Here is a 21,843-nt window from a genome sequence, read left to right as displayed (position 1 = left end):
CTCGAGGTTCGTGTGAATCAACAAAATATCATGACGGTTTAGGTCCAACTGCACAGATGTAGCTCGCCCAGTGCTACCTCTGCAGGAGACACATCTTGCTGAAACAGGTCCACGTGCAACCCAAGCAGAGAGAGCGAGCAGTGGGAAGATTGTAGGAAGAAAAATGAGAAAGACAAGAAATGTTGATAATTCAAGTTGCAGCTTTTTCTGAATGGCTTGCCGCCAAGGTGACTATCTTTCAAGGAAGTACAGAAGATTCTACAGTTCTACTGGACTTTCTTCTTCTACTACTACTACTCAAAGCGTGCTTCCTGGTCATGACAACCAAGGGCATGATTAGCAGACTTGTCTCACTGGACAAGGTGTAGACCAGTTCAGGTGTTGGTGAATGTGTCGCAGATGGGGTGAGTTACACAGTCACACACAGTAGGACCATGTATTGGTTAGAGACAGACTGAAAAGTAAACAAACCAGCCAACCTGGTCCTTGTGGCTTTTCAGCACAGTCTGACAAGCACAACTCTGTAATACACTTCTAGATTTGAGTGTTCCATTTGAGAGGCGTAAAGTACGAGGGGTATTCAAGTAAGAAAAAGACTCCTAAAGAATGTGATAGTGACGCTCTGTTACGTAGAAAACGATTAGATTTATTTGGTCTACTACCAAACATGTAGGTGGCCTGATATCACTAGACTTTAGAATACAATTTTGATAAAACCTAACCTGAAAAGCATTTCTGTTCTATCTTTTGTCAGTATTTTGATTGACAGAGATTTGGAGGACTATTAAGCTATAGAGTAGCTGACATTGTTCATGTTGCTAATCATGATTTTTCTGTACATTTTTCCTTCTGAATCTGTCAATTCCTCCAACAAATCTTTATGACTTTTTTTTTTTTTTTAAATCAGGGAGAAAACTTAGAACAAGGTTTCAGGCTGCAACAGAAGATATTCAAAACATTTATTGCTTTAAGATATTTTCATCTGAATCAAGAACCACTTATGCTTCCTTCCTTACACACTTTTTATACGTTGCCACTAACCTCACCTGTGTTTAGTAAATTAGTAATCGATTCTCCATAAATGCTGTTTGACATTTGGGAGAGAAGAGGGTCCAATTAATAGTTCTGTTCCCAGTTAGTGTTCATTTTAGAACACATGCTCCCTCACAATAGCAGAATGGCGTAGAGCCCAACGCTGCGTTTAGCCTTTAACTCCCATCACAAATCCTCTCAGGACAAACCGTCATGGGGACAGTCACATTCTCAGTTGGATCTTTAAAACAGACATAAGAATGGCAGTGTTCTACTTCAAGGGCAGCACTCCAGGAGCAGTTTTCTATCTTAGAAGTGGTCTGTGTTACCAAAGGATGAGTGATATTGGATGAACAAATGCTGGTGAAGCACATTTCCAATAATGAAAAAGCAAAGGGTATTCTGGAGCTTACTCTATGTATTTACTTGACATTGACGTGAGACAGGATGGTGTGGGCTATAATATTTCCTTGCCTTATCTGGCCCTTCTTAGGAACTCTAAACAAAAGCTAGAAAAAGCTTCATTTAGAAGGCACAGGATACCACTTAGCCTTGGTCATTTAATTTTCAAGGGATGGTTCAACATCACAGAGAAGAATCTGGTTGCTGACAGTTAAGCACAGAGTGATCCATAATAGGCCTTCAAAAGCTCTTGAAAAACAACAGTGTAAGAGCTGGTATTGCCTCTGGATCTGTATGGATTTATGGTTTACCTTGTTTTCTTATAAAGATTACAGTAAGGCAATAGTAGCTTAATAATGAATTGTGCAATGAAAGCAGTGTCTAGACTTGTATGCTGTGCACAGTAGGTGCTCAATAAAATTGAATGAATGAGCTTGAGAGTCCAAGGCAGGATGATCAAATGAAAAACCAGTTTGGCTACATCTTTAATGAGGGAGGTTTTCTTGAGCAAGTCATTGAACTTCGACAAACTTACTCAGCCATTCTGTGGTTTTAAAACAAGATACAATATTTTGGGGCTCAGTGGAAAGTAAAATTCCTCAAACTTACTGGGTGGTTTGTAAGTTCTCAGCATTTCTGTGTGACTCTCATCTAGTTTTTGACTCTCATCTAGTTTTACACAATTGAGCATATTGCTGAAAGCACAGAAGTTATCAATATGTTATCTGTCTGTGATGGAGATAAGATTTCAAAGAAGACTATTAATCAAACTGGTATGAATAATGCAGTAGCATTATCTGGATTACAGCTACCCCTGTTACTGGTATCTTGTTGCTTACTGGTCTAGATGGACTGTTGATAAAAATGAACAGTTAAGCCTGACATTTCAGATGAAATTGAAACGATATTCCAATTAAGAGTATTAAGAGGGCCATTCCACCTTGTTGATTCAAACTCTCTGTTTCAGCATCAGCTACTTTAATCAAAGGGGATCTCAAAGACTAATTTCAATGCTTTATCCACCTCCAGGAAGACTGGCCACTAAAGCATAACTCTTCAACTTACTGGTCCAGGTTGCTGTGCACATTTAAGTTATCTCAACAGTTTCTGTATCTAGTCATGGTGCTATGTGGGATATAGAAGTATTTCTAAAGACTGCATTTTCCCTCAAGGACCTTATGTTTGAGATAGGGTAACAAGGCATTTTATTCCTTCTTTCAAAAAATATTTCCTGGGTGCCTACTATATGCCAGACATGGTCTAGGCAAAAGGAATACACAGTAAATGAGTTAGACAAGAGTCCAGCTCTCAGGGAGCTTGTATTCTAGTGGCGAAGAAAGACAAGAAGTTAATAATGGGCTGGGTGCAGTGGCTCATACCTGTAATCCCAGCACTTTGGGAGGCCAATGCAGACAGATCACTTGAGCTCAGGAGTTTGAGACCAGCCTGGCCGACAAGGCAAAACCCTGTCTCTACTAAAAATACAAAAATTAGCTAGGTATGGTGGCACATGCCTGTAATCCCAGCTACTTGGGAAGCTGAGGCAGGTGAATTGCTTGAACTTAGGAGGCAGAGGCTGCGGTGAGCCAAGACTGCACCACTGCACTCCAGCCTGGACAACAGAGCAAGATGCAGTCTCAAAAAAAAAAAAAAAAAAAAAGTAAATAATGGTACTGGTGGCATAGGGGTGCTTCAGAGAGTAGCCAGGGAAGGTCCTCTGGGGAGGTGACATTTGGGGAAAAGATTGAGGCATGTAACGATCTGGGGCAGTGCCACGCAGGCCGAGATAGGTCCTGGTTTGCAGGCGTAGTACAAAAAATGGCAAAGACCCTGATTACACTGGAAAAGTAATGAGAAAGCCAATTCAATCCAGGATGGGGCTGACCAGGAAAGGTTCCCTAAGGATCTCTTCCTTGTCCTGTGCCTCAAAGGCTAAAGAAAAAAATTCTAGACTGGCTGGGGCATCCTGCATAATCTCCAGGTCAATCTTGGTTCCCTTCTGATATACTTAGCTTCCTCTATAAAACCAGGTTTGGAGAGCCTTTTAGTCTCCTATTGAAATTGTAGTTTTCCTTTCCTTTCTGGTCTCAGAATTACATCCTGAGAATACAATACCGTGACAGCAGTTGCGCAGCCTACATAGGATGCTACTGATGAATCGCCTGGGAAATTAAAACAATAGAAAAAAGAAAAAGCCTTCTTTGGGCATGTATTTTCTTTCTTAATTGCCTACAGGATGATGTAGAGCAGGTGTTCAGTGCCTGAAAATTTATGGGTAATTATTTGTCTGTTCAACCCTAGGGTACACTTGGGTGTAATCCCTTTAACTCTAAGAAGTCTCATAATAGGGATTTGACACTTACCTAAATATGATCATTTTGTGTACTTTAAAAGGGAGAACATCTGTTTTTCTGTTATTTCTTTCTTCTTTTCTTTTTTTTTTTTTTTTTTTGAGACAGAGTCTTGCTGTGTTGCCCAGGCTGGAGTGCGGTGGCACAATCTTGGCTCACTGCAACCTCCTCTTCCTGGGTTTAAGCAATTCTCCTGCCTCAGCCTCCTGAGTAGCTGGGATTACAGGTGCATGCCACCATGCCTGGCTAATTTTTGTATTTTTAGTAGAGATGGGGTTTCACCATGTTGGCCAGGCTGGTCTCAAACTCCTGACCTTGTGATCCACCCACCTCGGCCTCCCAAAGTGCTGGGATTACAGGTGTGAGCCGCTGTGTCTGGCCAGAACACCTGTTTTTCTCTGTGCATTTGCTTTAATAATATCTCAACACACTCATACATATTTTCCTCGTATATAATATCCACGGAACTAGTTGTTCTTTGGAAGGCGCTGACTTTAGTCCAATTCAATTTAGATGATAAGTGGTCTGTTGAGCTTGGCCCCTTACTTAAATAACAGCCTGATTTTTCTAAAATTGAACCCAAGAGTTAAGACAAAACAGGATGGAATCTAGAAGGCAGACTGCGACTGTTCTAAGAAATCTCGTGTAGAAGCAGGGATGACAGGCATGTGCCAGTCTCCCTGAAAACTGGGCCCACTTTAGGAAACTCACTTCTCAGCATGTGGGGTTTATTAATTAACCTTCTCGAACTGACTGACCAGAGAGACACACCTCTGAAACAGAGCAATGCTGGAGGCACAGCTACTGTTCTCTAGTGGAGAGACCCTTCTGGTGAGTGGCTGCAGTGGGCCTTAGCTGATATGTTCCTAGCCTAGGAGGCCTGAGCCATCACAACCACAGAACTGAGGATGACATCTGTCCGAAACTGCCAGGTTCACTTTATGAGAAGGTACTTAGGTAAGAGAAATGACCTGGTGACATCTGAGTTGCTGTGGACAAAATGTTAAAGCAAGACTTCCTGGCTGCTATGGACTCACAGTACTCTAGGGTAACCGTTCAAAGGGGCTAGAGATGGAGAATGCCCTTATTCTGGCTGTTTAAGAAGAAATGAAAAGCTAATGTCTAATGGTCCTAATGGCTGGTGAGCTCTTTAAGGGCAGGCAGAGTGGTGACTTCCTGATTTTGCATTTCTAGGGCCAAACAGTATATTTAATGTAAGAGACAGTAAAATGAACAGAATTGAAAATAAACACGAATATAAAGTCTGATGGCATCCAAGGTCTAGCTTAAAATATTAATACAAGACTAGTTTTCTAAACACCTGCGTTGTGTCTGCTTTTATTCATGAAAAGAGAGAAGCAGTCTTAGGAACACAGTGTCACATGCCTGCGAGGGGCTCAGTCATTCCTAGGCCCTGATAATGTTACACTGCATGGACAGTGTGGACAATATTCGTGACTTGGGGGCACATCTCAACACTGCAGTGAATGAAAGGCACCACCAAAGCCTCGCTGGTGTGACTCAAGAGAAGAAGAGGAAATGATAGCTTGGGCTGCTTTATCTGGGCCTGTGGCCTGTAGGTCAAGGGTCCCCTGGCTTTAATGGGCACCGAGGTACCTAGGGACCTTGTTAAAGTGCAGATTCTGATTCTGAAGATCTGGGGGGCCAAGTTTCTGCAGTGCCCACATCTCCTAGGTGAGAACTCTACTTTGACCAGCCAGGCTGCTGGTCCTCCTACCAGACTTTGAACAACAGGGTTCTAGAGAACAGTTTCTGAGTGGCTCCCTCCTGCTGAAAGCAGGATGCTCTCAGGTGCTTCATGCTTTGAGGAGAAAGACTCAGTTTGGGCTAGTCTTAACACTTCTTTAATACTAGCTAATCTCCTTAGAGAAAAGGCAGGATGTAGTGGCCCCAGGCTCCCAACCCTCAGCAGGCACCCTTATTGAGCACCAGGATTTAATAACACTGGCTTGTGTCCACTGTATTTAATTGTATGGGATTTTCTATTTAAGGCAATGGATGCTGACTTTCTGCTTGAGGCAGTGGTATAGTGTTTCCTTTAAAATAAAATTACCGTAGTTTAAATAAGTTGAGTCGAGTTAAAGAGAAATAGAAAGTACATAAGAGTTCTGGTGATATTCAGATATAAGAAAATAAGAAAAAACTGTAAGGCAGAATGGCCCAAATTGGGCAGATACTGTGGGGGCTCAGTGAATCTCCTGAAACCATATGCAAGCTCTCACAGACAGAAGCATTTTTCCAGAGGGGGGCTGTAGGTTCCATCAGATTCTCAAAGGTATTAGAAACTAAAAAAAGAGCTAAAGAACCCACTGCTATAAAGTCAAGTTTAACTAAATACCAAAGACTGCAAAGTCTCTACTACCTTCATAACTCTAGCTTCTGAAACACTTTACAGCTTTTTAAAAGAACTCTACTTTGCCACAATTACATCATCAAAAAGCAGTGTCGTCCCATAAAGATTATGAAATAGCCCTCTGTTTGGAGAGCAGTGTTTCTCCAACAGTGTTCCAGAGAACTGTAGACTGAGGAAATATAAACAGGAACTCGGCCAGAGAGGTGGGGGAAATTCTGCCCACTCCCCCAGGGGATTCTAGTTAGATAGTCAAGATTCTCAGAAGTCCTCCAAGAAATCTGTTTAGTTTTCTTCAGTCTGGCATTTCCCAAATGTATTTCATTATGAACCCCCTTTGGAAGGAACATACATTAACAAATTAAGGAACAAGTGTCCTGAAGGAGTCACGGCTGCTTCACCAAACAGCCCTGAAGCTGGGGTGATAGGACACTAAATAAGAGGCAGAATCCTGATTTTTGAAAATGACAAAACTACATTTCCTGGAGCAATTGTTAAATGGCAAGTGCTTTGGTAAGTGGCTGACAGCAAGCAGAAACAGTCAAGTTTTTATAGTGAGAATAGTAGCCATTCCTGTTTAGACCAGGTGCATTTAGGGAAAATTTTAAATTTTTGAAAACTTGCATAGAGTCAGTCATGCCACTGGCAACAAGTCCTTTGATTTGACTGTATCTGGCTAACCGTCAGTTAAGTCATCGTTTGCACACATTTATTGATTTTTAACTTCTGTCTTGGAATGAGAACTCTTGGTAACTTTGAGGAACACAGCTGTTTTCTACTATTCGACTGCTTCTGTCCTTGCACAAAACCTACTGCCACTAAACAATTCAACTTCAGAAGTATTGGTAGGACAGCATAGATTACACAACAGTTAGCCATGAAATTGGATAAAATGTTCGATTTTTCCTGGGTGACCTTTTGATGGTACCCAAGGGCTTACCTGTCAACATCAGGTGTCTTTTTACCTTATTCCATAAAATCAGCTTTCAAAAATGCTGTTATATTTTTTGAAACCCCATTGAAATATAAAAGTGTTTCCCCCAAAATATAAATATATTATACAAGTTAGTGTTTTCTGTATTTTCTGTCACCCTTATTAAAAGGAAAATGGGAAGTAGAACTCTGTTGGCAACCTGGTGTCCTCTAAATATTTTAAACCTTAACAGAGACCTATTTGACATTATGTAGCATCTTGAATCTTTACTCCTGTGTGGCCTCAAATAACACTTAAGAAGAGTTACGGACTTGTTTAATTTCTTCTATATCAAACTTGAAGCAAGTGAAGCAGTGAACAAACCCTTTTGTTGGGGCGGGCTAGCATTCACTCAAGTAATTTATCCACCTACTCTTGAGCCATCTGCCTTTGAGTAAAGAGTGGTGATGACATAAAAGGGAGGAAGGTGAGGAGGCTTATGTTAGTTATAAGAATGTATGGATTATGTGGATTCAAAGGTTGACAACACGATTTACTGTCCTATCTTTTAAGTGATTCAAATAAAAAAAAGTTTACATTTCTGCTTTTGGGACTTGATTATTAAGCTCTGTTTCCAAGGAGGGAAGAAGAATCTCAGCTGTGCCTTTCAAAGGGCATGAGTAAAAGTGGTTCTGCTTTTGTTATTTTCCATTGGCATCCGTAAACTAATTTATGCTTATAGAGAACTTATTAGGCATTCTGTGTTCTTAATAATGACTCCTAAAAATGAGACAAGGACGTTCTTCATACCTCCAGCTCCAACTCCTCCCTGTCCATCTCCTGATGGATGTCTCCAATGTAGTCATTTGGATCGTAGTATTCATGGGCTGAGGGATGCCTGAAAAGAGATGCAACATCTTTACAGCCCTGCTGCCATTGTCAGTATCTGTTTCTCTTACGCCCATTGTCAGGCCAGTGGCACAGTAGCAATTCCCAGGGTGTAGGCCCTTTCATGACTCACTTCCCTCTGGATGGGGCTCTCAGCACAGTCAGGACCTCCATCATCCTAATTTTACCATTTGCCTTTAGTCCATTTCCTCCTGAAGGACTTAAGATGCAAAGTGCCGGCCTGATGGGCTTTGTTGTTTGTAGAGCCCATCCCGGAGCCTGCCAGTCACGTGATTCAGCGTGACTAATTTCTAACTCCATCTCTATGCAGGAAACAGGGCAATATTTTACTGCTTATTGCTTCATTGTTAGATTTTATCTCTGCAGAGAACTAGGCTCGAGCCCAGGCAACAGTCTAAGATATGTGCTGGCCTCTGACATCAGTTCAAAAGGCTGAGACTGAAACTGTTCCGCTGTTACCTAGGACCGTGTCTTTTTGAATGTTACCCACAATAATATGTTTGATATCACAAACGTACAGTATGCACTTACATGGTTGAAATGCACGTACAAACATGTAGGCCTAAGTGCATCTGTGTGTATATGTTTACATATAATGAGTACACACACATTCATTCTGCTAGGAGACTGGAAGCTTATGTTTCCCTAGGACAACATATGCAAAACACAGTCCACAGAACTCACGACATCTTTGGAAACGTCATTAATGGAACCTCAAGGAGCAAAGGCAGTGGGAATCATAACATACTCCATCAGTGGCTTTGAAAGGAGCTTAACAGTCCACGGTGCCAGATGCAAAGCTTCAGCCTCTGATTGTTGGCTGGGGACCCAAACCTTCACGTTCTCAAAGGTCAGCACAGCAATCAATGGGCTCTAGTCTTCCCTCTCAGGCACTTAGTTTTGAAACAACAGATCAGACATGAGTGGCCATTCAAACAAGGGCTGGCTTTCAATTTTCTGGACCTATCAGGCAAATATACTGCCTGCACTTAAAGGGCTTTTAGTACTGAGGATACTGTTGAAGGTCTGGGCTTTCAAGCATCAACTTAACATTCCCCATTCAGTCCCGACACACGCTCTTGCTGTTGTCTGACCTTGCAGCCAGAACCTGAAGAGGCCTGACCTCTGGACTCTTCTGACATTTCTCAAGTCGCCCCCAGGGGATAAGTCATGTCATGTTAACTAGACTTAAGAGGAAATTACAGGTTTAGCTTCTAAAAGGCCCATCACTGTGACAGGTCAACATTTAAGAGTCAGAAGTAGCCTTAAAGGCCTCATCAATAATGTGAGGCAGTTTGGTCTATAACGTCAGATAAATGGTTTGGATAATCATACTTAGTGAATCAGCCAGTTGTTCCAGAGGATCGAATGGGCCACTACAGGGTACTGTGGTTCAGAGTTGGGAGTCGGGGTCTGACTGACCTGCCTTTCCATCACCTCAGTGGAACCTGGTGAGTTTGCAGTTCCTCATCTGTATAAAGGGACAGTCATGAGAAATAAAGGAGATAATAGTTCTTTGCACATGTGCACACTGTGAGTGAATGTGAGACGGATGCCCTGTCCTCTGTCTTTATGCTACCAGCTGCCGCCAAACCTACTCTGTCAAGCCTGGGGAATTAGCCCTGGGTTCCAATGACAGCTAGCCACTAAGACGAAGGGATGAAGGGCAAGCCTTTATCCAGAACTTGACTGAACCACAGGAAACATGTGCTCACTCCAGCTACTGAGTTACTAGTAGGAATCCAACAGGTATTACCCAGTGGATTTTCCTGTAAGAGGTGAAAATGCCCTTTGAAATAATGTATCAAGTCAATGATCTGATCCGAGATGGAGCTGAGATGAGAAAACACAGGGGTGACCCTAACATCAGCTGGAGAGGCTGTGTCCTCAGATGTGCAAAGTCACACATGAAAAGCTTTTTTTTTTTTTTTTTGAGACGGAGTCTCGCTCTGTTGCCCAGGCTGGAGTGCAGTGGCGCAATCTCGGCTCACCGCAAGCTCCGCCTCCCGGGTACACGCCATTCTCCTGCCTCAGCCTCCCGAGTAGCTGGGATTACAGGTGACTGCCACCACACCTGGCTAATTGTTTTTTGTATTTTTAGTAGAGACAGGGTTTCACCATGTTAACCAGGATGGTCTCAATCTCTTGAACTTGTGATCCGCCTGCCTCGGCCTCCCGAAGTGTTGGGATTACAGGCTTGAGCCACCGCGCCTGGCCTCGAAAAGCTATGTTAAAAGCTATGTCGAACTGGACACCTTGGAGGCCAGCAGTCTATCACAGAAAGTGTCTTGCTCTTCATTTTTTCCTGACTATTTTACATCACCCAGTAAATTAATGGTGATCGCTGCTACCATTTACTGAGTGCTTACCATATGCCCCGTGAGCACTTCCCACATTGTTTCATTTAATCCTTCAATGATAAGAGACTGATGCTGTTATCCCCATTTTAATATAGGAAAAATACAGCCCCACAAAACAAAGTAAGTTACCCAAGTTCCGCAACTAGAAATCACTTTGAGCATCAGGTTTGTCTGACTTGAAGCCTCTGAAGGACTCTTTATCGCTGGCAGAAATAAGTTGAGAGAAGAGGTGTGTGTAAAGAAATCCATGTGGCGTGCTGAGTTGCAGCTGTTATTTAATTGGTTGATGCAGTACTTAGATGAGGCATGTGTGGGCTTATTACATGGATCCAGGCTTGAAATGAGACCCAAGAAAGCAGAAGGCACAACCTCCAGGGCTCTCTTGACACATACAACTTACTTTGTTGTCTATTTAAAAGAATGATCAACATTCCCTCTAGTAATAACTGCAGGATCTTCAAATTACCATTTGGGGTGATTACATTTTATTCTGAAACAACTTTTACAACATTTGTAAGTAATTCTGTTGTTAGGATATAATTTGAATAAGTCCGCTCCAGGGTTATAATAAAGTAATTAATATGTCGGAGCGGTTTTGAGCAGGATTCGATTTATTGCCTCTATAAACAATAAAGTTAAACACGGGCAACTTGGAGGAAAATTAAAGGGTGCATTAATTTTTTTCGCCACATAGAAGAGAAAAAAACCAACTTGGAAATACTTCTTAACGCATTAGGGGTTCAAGATTAGGTTACTTACTCCTCTGGCAAGAGATAGGGATCCAGCACAGGTGGGCTGGGAGAGGACATCTTAGTGAGGGCCATGATATGTTCAAAGGTGATGTCGGTTTGGGTTCCTGTGTCTACCAGCTGCGACTCTGATGGAGGCGTGAACATTTTGGTCCTTGGTGTTCTTCTCAACACCTGCACCACTATGGGCTCCTTGGCTGTCTTGAAAGCTTCCACAGCCTGGTCATGAGTTGCTCTGGATAAGTCTTTGCCGTTGACCTGTGGAAAAATATTTAGGGTGGGACAAGGTTAGAATGAAGCAGAAAATGGAAGGACAAATACATAGATTGGCTGCTTTCATGTGTAAGCAGCTACAAGAAAGAAGCAGGTGGTGGTGTCAGAGAACTTCAATTCTCTATGTTTAGGTTTCCCGAAGAATGCCTGGTGGAAAGAGTGAGTTTGGAGGTATTCAGATTTGGCATCCAATAATAAATCTCACAGCTGGAAGGCTTGGCTTCCCCGTGGAATGTCTTTAACACAATTTCATCACTTGCTAATCTTGCCTGTGAAAGAAAAGGCCAGCCTCAGGCTCCGAGCCTTTATCAGGCAATAATAGCTAACTAGAAATTCATTACATTGTTATGTTTTAATAGTGTGTATTTTTCCAGTTTGTGTCAGATGATACCAGTCTTCCCTTCATGGAAGTAATATGAAGTTTCCTTTTAATAGTAATCCTTTCACTCTTTAAAAAGTCCATTGAAAATATTAAGTAAATGACAGTTCAGGCTATAGTGGCATATGGCAAGTATTATGGAGAAGGAACTCAAATGGCCAGCGTTTGGGGGAAGTGACCACTGGCTTAATTGCTGTTTTGTTTCCCACTGTGTGCAGTGCTTTGCTATTACTGCATCCTCAAAGCCTGCACTTATTTAGTGACGACTGTCTGCTGCATGACTTAACTGAAGATACCTCTCAATAGTTCTCTCATCATAGTCCCGTGAAGGTGGCAGGACTGAAAGCAAGATCGTCTCCCTCCCTACAGCCTCAAACCTCATGAGAGGACCTTACTAGTTTATGCTGGCTCAGAACGCTGGACGCTGTGTCCAGGATTCTCCCCAATGGTACAATCAAAACTCACTCAACCCAGCTATCTTTAGAACAGCTGACATAAGATGAAATAGAAATCAGAGTCTTCTTTCTAAAAATCAAAGTCATTCCAAGTTAGACGGAAGTCCAATGATTTAATTTATCCTCTCTTTTCCCTTCCTCCATAAAACAAAGGAACTATGTTCAAGTAGTTATGTGCAGAAAGTCTGGTAACAGCTTATGACTGGACTGCATAAAATGTTTCAGGCTCCACAATATTTTAATATTATAGTATTCCTCAAGTGGTTTGGTTGGTTTTTAAAAAGCAAATGTAAAATGATGGTATAGGAATCACATTCCACAGGACACATGGCTGCAGAAGTTGCTCAGCTTCTCAAAGCTTTTCTGGAGAACACTGACCCACTGAAGTCACTCCTCATAGCAATTCCTGAGTTTAAATCTCTTAGATTAATGGTCCACTCTTGCAATGTGCATGTTTTTAGCATGTATTTATAAATGTCATAATGAACACTGAACCACAGCCTTTTCCTATTTGGCATATATACATTTTCCTCCCTTAGTATCTTGGACTTCAAAGCATGCTGACAATTAGGTCTATCCTCAGAGCACTTCAGTTTCCCTCTGTCCAGGCAGAACATAAGTATTGATTGTAAAGCTGTTTTTCTCTTTTTTTTCCCCCCAAACTCTTTCACTCTGGCCCTGCAGGGACAACAACTCTTAGGTTGAAGTGCATTGTAAACAACTGTTGGGTTGAGAAATAGATGTTGAATTCTTTCCTTGTAATGAAACCCAAATGAATCATGCCAGTGGAGGTTATTAATAATTTGGATTCAATCCACTTAAGTAATTTATTTACATCATGAGGGAGTTCGGCAGAAAAGAACTCTGGGTCACAAAATGACTTGAGTGCACCAGTAAATAAGGAACTGTCTGAACCACCATCCTGGAGGACTTGGAAAGCAGGGTTTAACACTACAACTGTTGCCATGTTTCTCCCTTTGAGAAAAGAATGGAAGGATAAGAAAGAAAGAATTCTTTCTAGCTTTCTGTCCCAGGTGACCTTGGTAAGTGCTTCCCTGCCTAGACCCTAGAATGCTGAGGGCTTGGCATGGGAAGGAATGGGGTGTAGATGTGGATGAAAAACAACTTGGGGTGCTGTGGAATTCATGCTGGGGCCGAACTATTTGAGCCATATCTTTCATTAAATGTGTGACACCAAGAGTCACATAATACAGGAATTTACAATGCTACAGCAAATTTGTTGCTGAGAATAAATTAATGCAACATATAGCACCCTTAGGAGGTGTGGGTGTGGTCAATACCACCCAGTCATGCTGGTCTTCTGCCCTTGGTATTCCCTGGGGATGGCTTGCACCAATGTTAGTTATACCCACAATGAATTTAGACATTAGGATTTTCGAGTGGGTGCTACAAGATGTGTCAAATTTGTTCTTCCTCTATTTAATAGTATATAAATACCAGGCCTTTTGCCAAAAAGGAATAAGAATGGGATTTTCTTACTATGGTGTATTTTTCCTTTATAACTTCCTGTTCTTGTTAAGAGGAACACTAAGCTAAGTGAGGAGAGGATGGGGAATTAGAATCCAGGCATCTTCTAGTTGCGTCCAGAAAGGAACCTGTGGGTTTACACTTTTTAGAGACACATAATTCTTACAAACACTACAGCAGGCAATGTCGGCTGCCTGGGCAGCACGCACCCATCCTCACCCCAATGCTCCCTCTCTGCTAAAAGAACTCTTTATTTCCTTTCTACCAGATCCTATATCTTTCCCTCTGGGGGAGATTTGAGGTGTGGATTTTGATGGGCTCCCGCCTGTCATGGTGGTCTTGGTCCTTTTGCCTCATGATGGATTTAGACATGGGTATACAGTATAATTCTGGCTGGTTGGATGGGATGAGAGAGCTGCTAGGGAGCTCTGAGGTTTTGTTCATCCTTAAACTAGGACATGAGACAGGAGAGGGCCCTTTTTTGCCTCTAGACAAGTCATCTGCATGCCTTCTTGGACTTGTGGCAGCATCTTGGGACCATGTGGGGAACTGGCCTCAGAGGCCAGCTTAACACACTAAGGATGGCAGAGTAGAAAAATGAGAGAATTGTGGTCCTAATAATATCACTGAGTAAGTGAATTAACCAAGTTTAGAACCTCTTATCCCCAAACTTCTTGTTATATTCAATAATACATTCCTTATACTTTAGGTCATTTGACTTGGATCTTAACTACCTACAGTCCAAAACATCCTAAAAAGTGTAAATATCACATAGATATATTATAAAATTAGGCACAAATGTTTTCTCATTCATTCCTAGAGACATTCTTCTATGTGGGTAAAATAATTAGTGAAAATCCTTCTCTGATTAGGAGTACATCTTAGTTCAATTTTATAGCAAGGTGATGGCAACTATTGCTTTACTTGGATAGATTTTTATAAACGAAATGCTAGTACCATTGAGTGGATGTTTAAATGGTACCAAGAAAATGGTGCATAAAGGACCTGCTTGGATCAGTCTAAAGCTAAAAGCATTCTTGGCTACAAAGAGCTCCTCTGTGTTGAGGCACACTCAGTTACAAAAAGCAGGAAAGCTGTTCTGATTCCGTCCAGCTTTGGGTACTGTTACACGGCATTGATACAGCAACATCCATACTGCCCAGGTTACAGAGGGAAGAGCAGTAGCAACCCCAAAGGGAGAACTGGGACTTTGGGGTGACTGAGAAATGCCCTGTCATCTCACACAAGAATGTCCCCCCTGCCTACAGCTAGGTTCCACAGAAAGGCATTTCTGACAACTGTGCCCAAGAAAACAATTTTAGTAGCCCATGCAGTTTTCAATCCAATACAGTTCAAATAAGCCCCTCCACAAGCCAGATGACCTCCTCCTTTTTTATAGCTCAGAGGTGGAGTGTGCAGGGACGGCAATTGTGGGATGAAGCCAGCATTGGAATCCCGGCTGTGGGCTTTGGGCAATTTAACTGTTCTGAGTTCCAGTTTCCTCATCTGCAAAATAAATATAGCATCATGCTTCTTAGGGTAATATAAAGTTTAGATGAGATAACTTACTTGTAATGCCTAAATGCCAATAATAAGAATTTACTAAGACTCCAGTGCTCATGGGGATCCTGTAGTAGAAGAGACACATTTTCCCAGGAGGAAACAATCTATAAATCAAAGCAAAACCCAGCCTAGTGAGGTGTTCTTAAGAGACATTTGTATGCTGAAAGGCTTCTTGACTTCCCAGAAGCTCCCTGCCCATCTTGTGTGTTCCTCGGGTACCAATATGCACATGGATATTTTCAGCCCTCGAGTTGGGATTCTTGGAGGAGGAGGGGGGGTGCAACAGATAAATTTTACAGGACTTGACCCCTGCCACATGAGCTTCTTGACAAGGTATTTTAGGGATCATTACATTCTCTTAAAAGACGATGAGACAAGGTGGGAGTTTACTATCCTAGAGGATCCATTTTTGCAGCCAAATTTGTTTTGAATTACCTTGTGCACATAACACTTATTACACTGTCATCTTGGAATCACATCACTGAGACTCTTAGCGAGATGATGACTCCGGTGCACGCCGTCAGTCAACCGAGAATGACAACTTTTATTCTCAGGATTAGCATTGCATCTACATTACACAAAACAGTGGCAATGATGGCTGTGATTATAGACGGGATGCTCACCCAGTGACGTTTGGCCCGGTCAAATTCAATATCATTAACTTGCCCAATTGAGCAGATTGCCTTTAAAATAGTTTATGCAGCTTTAAAACCAAGTAAATGGAATGTTTTGGAAGAAGAAATGCTGATTGCAAACTTTATCTTTATTATAAATTAAATGCTTAAATTATTCACCTAAGGCTCTGGCTGGTCCCCTGGGACTTAGGTGCAATTATGGCAAAAATCCAATCAGTTAGTCTCAAGGCAAACATCACTGCTGCAAATATGACATGACACTAAGAGACCTTAAAGAGGTCCTTTAGCATAAGGTCTCCTGAGACAAGACAGACAATTATGCTGAGGGCATAGGACCACTCCTTCTGGGTTCAATTTGGGCCGGAATAACATTGCTGTTGCTCTTCCTAGGAGGTACTTGTAGCTGTCTTTTCTAGTTGGTCCTGAGAACTAACAGAAAGCTGGCGAGCTTTCCATTTGGGAGGTAAATTTCACTGACAACCCATCTGTCTATCTTTCAGTCATTCACTCATTCAGCAAGAATTTACTGAGCTCATTTGGTAAGACCAGTTCCCTTCTTGGCTGACGGAATGTCACTGAAAGAAGTTCTTGGAGGAAAAATGAAGCTACAACACATGGGAATCACTTAAGAAATGGAAAGATGAATGCATTATGGGTGGCGTTTCACCAAGACATCGAGTGACTCAGACTACACATGATGGAATGCTAGCCGGGCCCATAAACCAGAGAGAAGCTTGGTTTTCACGGTCTACTTAGAAATACCATGGGTTAAACTATTGTCATACAGTAGCACCTTTCAAAACACAGAGTCCCAGAGAGCCTTCAAAGTTTTCTACAACTTAATCGTAAGCAGTTCAGGATATTTTATAATGTAGTATTTAGAAAAGGCATACTATACTCTCTCCAAATTAGAAACTAAGTACCTATTTATGGGGGACATTTGGTTTCTGAGGTTCAGCATATCAGTCACCTCTATTTCTATTACACGTGCAAATGACCTCATATAAAGTACAAATGCAATTTTAAATTCAGCCTAGTATAGATTATGCCCCTGGCTAAAATCCAACTTTTATAGGGTTCATTTAATTAAATACAGGGGCAGTGATTTCATTCTGTAAAATATCACACCTGTGTTTTCAAACTAATAAACTATATACTGAAAAGTAAAAGGTTTCAAGCCCTGATTTAGGTTGGATAAAAAAAAATCTTTTTTTCATTTAGGCAACTCCTGTCTGTCTTAATTTATTTCAAATTTATAGTCTCCTCTAGGGCTTGGAGAAGGGAAGGCAACTTACCTAAAATGCAGGTATTATGGCAGTTAAGAAGAAATGTGAGTTTCAGGAATGAATGGTGTTCAAATTAATGTGTTTCTGAGGAAAGTACTTCACTTCAGAGATGGAGATCTGTAGACGGCACTGCCACAGCTGTCAGTTTCTATGTGTGGGTGTGTTGGGTTCTAGTTGGGACCTCAGCAGTTTGTCCATGGTATTTTCTAAATGCATCCTGATGTTATTTCCCTAGATTTGGTATTTTTACAACCATCGGATCCCCTCTTTACTCCATTTCAAGCATCCTGCACAGATAAATTTATAGCCTGGGTAATTTCCTTGTTAGAAAAGTCTTCTTTGTGTCTAACTGACGTGTCTCACGTTTTAAAATCCTTTACTGTTTTTTAAATGTAGAATACATCTGGCTATCAGCCTCTGATTAGTAAAATAGATGAGTCTTAGAGGTTAAAAACATACATGTACTTACTTTTTAAAAAGTAAATACTTTTTAAAAATATTATAAATACTTTCAAAATATTATAAAATACTTTCTTTTCAGATACCAATCCCACCTTAATATCCTTTGGAAACCTTGGTATCATCACATGAAATCTCATTTCAAGCAATGGCATCCAAATGTCCATTGAACTACAGTATATCTGAACCAGTATGAATCGAAAAATTAACACGTACATTTTTGCATCACCTTACAGGTGATAACTTGAAGCAGCAACTCCAGATATTATAGGAAAGCCAATGGCAAGTACTTGGCAACAAGCTGTTTCTACAGCCAAATCTCCCTATCTTCTATATCTCCTAAGTTCTTTGGAACTTGAGGGTCTTCTCCAGTAAAAAGTACACACGTATTTAATGAGAAGTGTTTTTGCTCTTAAGCTTATTCTAGACCATTTCTTGATAGGATAAAAATAGTATCAAGGACAGTATCCTCTGCTTTGTCGAGAATGAAAAAATGAGGTCCAGAAAGGTCTTGGAGTGTTTGCAAATAACCAAGTGGCTCTGGTCTCTGCATTGTAAGTGACAAGGTGGGGCCATTTCAAGTGAAAAATGACACAGAGAGGAAAGAGACAAGAAATACCAAGTTTATAGACCTCACAGAAAATCACAACATGCAAAGTGGCTTTTCTTGGATAACTGATTCTCTGTCTGTCTCTGTTTTAGAACTTCTCTGTAGTACCCCTGCTTAGGGATGTGTAGACTGAGGTGTGAGCAAAGGCAAGGTGGCAAGTAGGGCAGTAGGCTAGAGGCCATGTCCCTCCAGAGGAAGAGAAGCCTTCCTCTAAATCATGCAGAAGTGCTCGTAAGGGCTGGTGATGGTCCTGCTTCTGGCTGTCACTAGGTCGGGAGTCCACCATAGTGGCAGCAGGTGATGATCTGGCCTCCAGACTCCTGCATTTCAGCCCTGGACACATAGAAGGGGCTGCTGGGTGACTCAGCTCCCTCTATAGCAAAAGGGCTTGAAAAGGGTGTCTCCCAGAGCACTTCCCGGTTGAACAGTCCATGAAAGTCGCTATCAGCCACTCCGTGCTTCATTGCTCACCTTTTTATATATGAGTGTCCAGAATACTTCAAATAAAATGCTGGAGCTTTTGACACTTTAATCATGATAAACCCAATAGTGGTACAACACTTCCTCTGTGCCAGACACTATTCTATGCACTCTACCTACATTTACTCATGTAATCCTCACACAAGGGAAGTACAGCTACTATCACTGTTTCACAGACAAAAACGAGAGACACAGAGGGCATCTGCGCATCTGCAGACATTTCATTTAAGATGCTGGTGGCTTTCACCTTGAATTGGGAGAGGCATGCTCTAAGTTCAGAATATAGAAGATGACATGCTTCTTTTTTACATGTCAATGTTATTGCATTTAATGATCCATTGGCATTATCTCCTGCTGTAAAGGCAAATACAGCCACAAATTGAAGGAGGAAGGTGTGGTTAGGTTTTTGCAAGCATCATGCCCGAAGCCTTTATGAAAGCCATTTTATTATGCCATTTCCTCTCCCTGGTGTAAACTTCATATTGGTCTCATAAATACCTTGAATAAACTCGAATTTGTTAACTGTTTTCATCAGAGTCTAGAGGGCTGGCTACAATAAAATTTCTACTCTCAAGCTTCTAGTCATCAGAGGAAAGGACAGGAAGAGTCCTCCATCAACGAAATTGTTATCACACGGAGTTAAAAAGAGTGTTTAATGGTGTTTTCTATTTTGTGTCACCATAGTCATTTACATTTAAAATTAGAGGATCCCTAAGGATGCTGCATGAAGATGCAGAGGAGCAGGCAGGAGTTCTACGTCTGATGAGGGCCATTGTCAAGGTGCAAAGCTTTGGGTCTGTTTGCCTGGGGTTCATGTAGGCTGTAGCACTTGTGAGCTGTGCTATCTTGAGCAGGTTATTCATCTCTTGATGCCTTAGTTTTCTTCTCTGTAAAATGGGTTAACAGCAGGACCTAACTCACAGAGTTGTTGCTGGAATTAATTAGGCTCTGCGTAGAAAGTAGTTACGGTTCATGCCTAGTGCATACCGAGTGCTCAATGAAGGTTAGCTACTTATTATCCTCATTGATTTGCAGAATCAATGTGCCATGTATTGATAAAGTGGTGAGCAAGGCTCAGTAACACCGGGTGAGAGTGGGCATCACTGGGGCTCTAGGGTGAGACACATTGGGGTCTAAGTCTGTGCTCTGCCATTTATCAGATGTGTGACTTTGGGTAAATTACTCCATCTCTGTGTGCCTCAGTGTCCTCAATAGAATATGAGGAATATTTAAGTACATGCTTCATAGGTGATACCTGAATGATGTAATTAAAGTAAAGCTCTTGGCACAGTGACCAATGTCAGCTGTTGTTATAACTGTCCACACTTAGACAAATTTTCTAGCCTCCTCCTGTGCCTCATCTGTAAACAGGGTTGTGAAGATTCCTTGTAAGGAGCTTAGAAGAGTGCCTGGCTCATAGCACACTCAGTAAACACTATCTTTTACGGGAAATACTAGCCTAGGTTTGGGCTCCTAAAAAGTCCAGCTGCCAAATTTCAGTAAAAACCATACTCCAAACAAGTCACATAAGAAAACCCATGAAAAGCAGTTTATGTTGCAGTCATGTCTGTGGGAGGAGCCATTTCAAGGATATGACACTGAACGCCACACATGGGTTTTTGTTCTGTGTCGGGCAGTGCAATAAATGCTTCACACACATGATTTCATCCCATCTTCAGATAAGGATGTCACTGGTGAGGTAGGTGGTGTTCTCTCTACCACCTCAGAAGCTGAGCAGCTTCCTAAAAGTTGTGCAGCTTATGAAAGTAGAAATGGGGATGTGACCCAGGTCTGCCTGGCTTCAAAATGCGTGTTCTAACCACCGAGCAGCACAGCTGGCAGTGCTGTTACCTGACCTGAGCTGTAAAGCAAAGGAAGCTGAGGTGTTCACCGGTGACTGTATGATGCCAAGATGTGAGGGTGTAGTGAAAAAGGGCAGTCATCAACAAGAGGGAGAGGTGCGGCCTGGAGGTGGAAGGTGATGTTCCAGTGAGAAGGACACTTGACAAAGGAGAACGTTCATGGTACATGCCATGGCAAGGGCACGTGAGCTTTACCCTGAGAACCAAGTCAGCTGAGTCTACTGACCTTTCCCAGGAACTCACCTTGGTAATGGTATCATGTTTAACAAGCAGGATGGAGAAAAACACTAGTTGTGGATATTCACTAACCTACTGGAAATTGATTTTCTTCTGTCAATTCATTTCTTACTAAGTTGTCTCATCAGATGTGTTTGTCCTACAAATATCCTATAGGCAATGCGTAAAGCCCCTGGGATGGAATGGCATAAAAAATAGTACAGTTAGGACAAAAGTAATGTTAGTCATTTCTCAGAGTCAGAGAAATCTCTGAGCAGCAAGAAAACAAGCAACATCACACATTTTTTGAAGCGCCTGAATCTTAGAAAGCAAATTTTGAAAAATGCTTATTGGACTTAATGTCCTATACTTTATTTGTTCCTCTTATTACAAGAGTATGAAAATTCCTTAAACACAAAAGTCAGGTAACAAACCAATGAATGCCAGGAAAAATCAAAGCTAAAGTTGATTCACTGTAAATAGAATTTCCTGGCTCTTGTGGATTTGTGTTTCAGAATTTTAGTGTAACCTACAAAGAGTGGTTTGGCATCTTTTTTGTTCTTTTTTTTTTGTTTTCTATCCAAAGAAATAAAATTATGATGTGTATCACTTTGATCAAAATTAATTTTGGCTCCTGCATAGCCAACTAGTTCATCTTGCAGTTTACAGACCATGTGGAAAAACTTTCATTAAATTGATTGTGATAGGATCCTTGGAAGAAAATGCTGTTTATATTAAACCGTGGTTTTAGTGGTTCAAAACAAAACAACTCAGTTGAAAAGAGCCTGGTGCCAGTATGAATATAAAACTACCAGTGAATGTTGATAGAATGGGCTACTTTTTCTTTTGTTTTCCTATAACAGTAATCATTAGTTGGCTTGTCCATAATCAACATCTAAATAAATTATAACAGATCTTCTCAAATGCCTCCAATTTCCTAGACAGCATTTAAAAATAATTCCACACCAGCAATAAACTAAAGAGTATGGCATGCATTTGAAATATTCTTCAAAGACTAAAGCCACTTTATTGCAGGAATCATCTTTTGCT

At 41.4% G+C, this 21,843-nt stretch overlaps 1 protein-coding gene across 5 annotated transcripts in view; it reads right to left on the bottom strand.

Annotated features, from left to right (window-relative positions):
• Positions 1-21,843, bottom strand: part of PDZRN3 (PDZ domain containing ring finger 3) — a 247,725-nt gene that overhangs the window by 10,668 nt on the left and 215,214 nt on the right. For all 5 annotated transcript variants that reach the window (XM_054481287.2, XM_063661834.1, XM_054481290.2 and 2 more), the window contains 2 exons: positions 11,098-11,345; positions 7,880-7,967 (listed from right to left, as the gene is read on the bottom strand). In XM_054481287.2, coding sequence (XP_054337262.1) covers positions 7,880-7,967; positions 11,098-11,345 — 336 coding nt within the window. The remainder of the gene's footprint in view (positions 1-7,879; positions 7,968-11,097; positions 11,346-21,843) is intronic.

This window comes from Pongo pygmaeus, chromosome 2, assembly GCF_028885625.2.
Source record: "Pongo pygmaeus isolate AG05252 chromosome 2, NHGRI_mPonPyg2-v2.0_pri, whole genome shotgun sequence".
In the NCBI taxonomy this organism is placed as follows: Eukaryota; Metazoa; Chordata; class Mammalia; order Primates; family Hominidae; genus Pongo; species Pongo pygmaeus.
The sequence above is the reverse complement of the archived record's forward strand: the minus strand, read 5'-3'. Positions and strand labels throughout refer to the sequence as shown.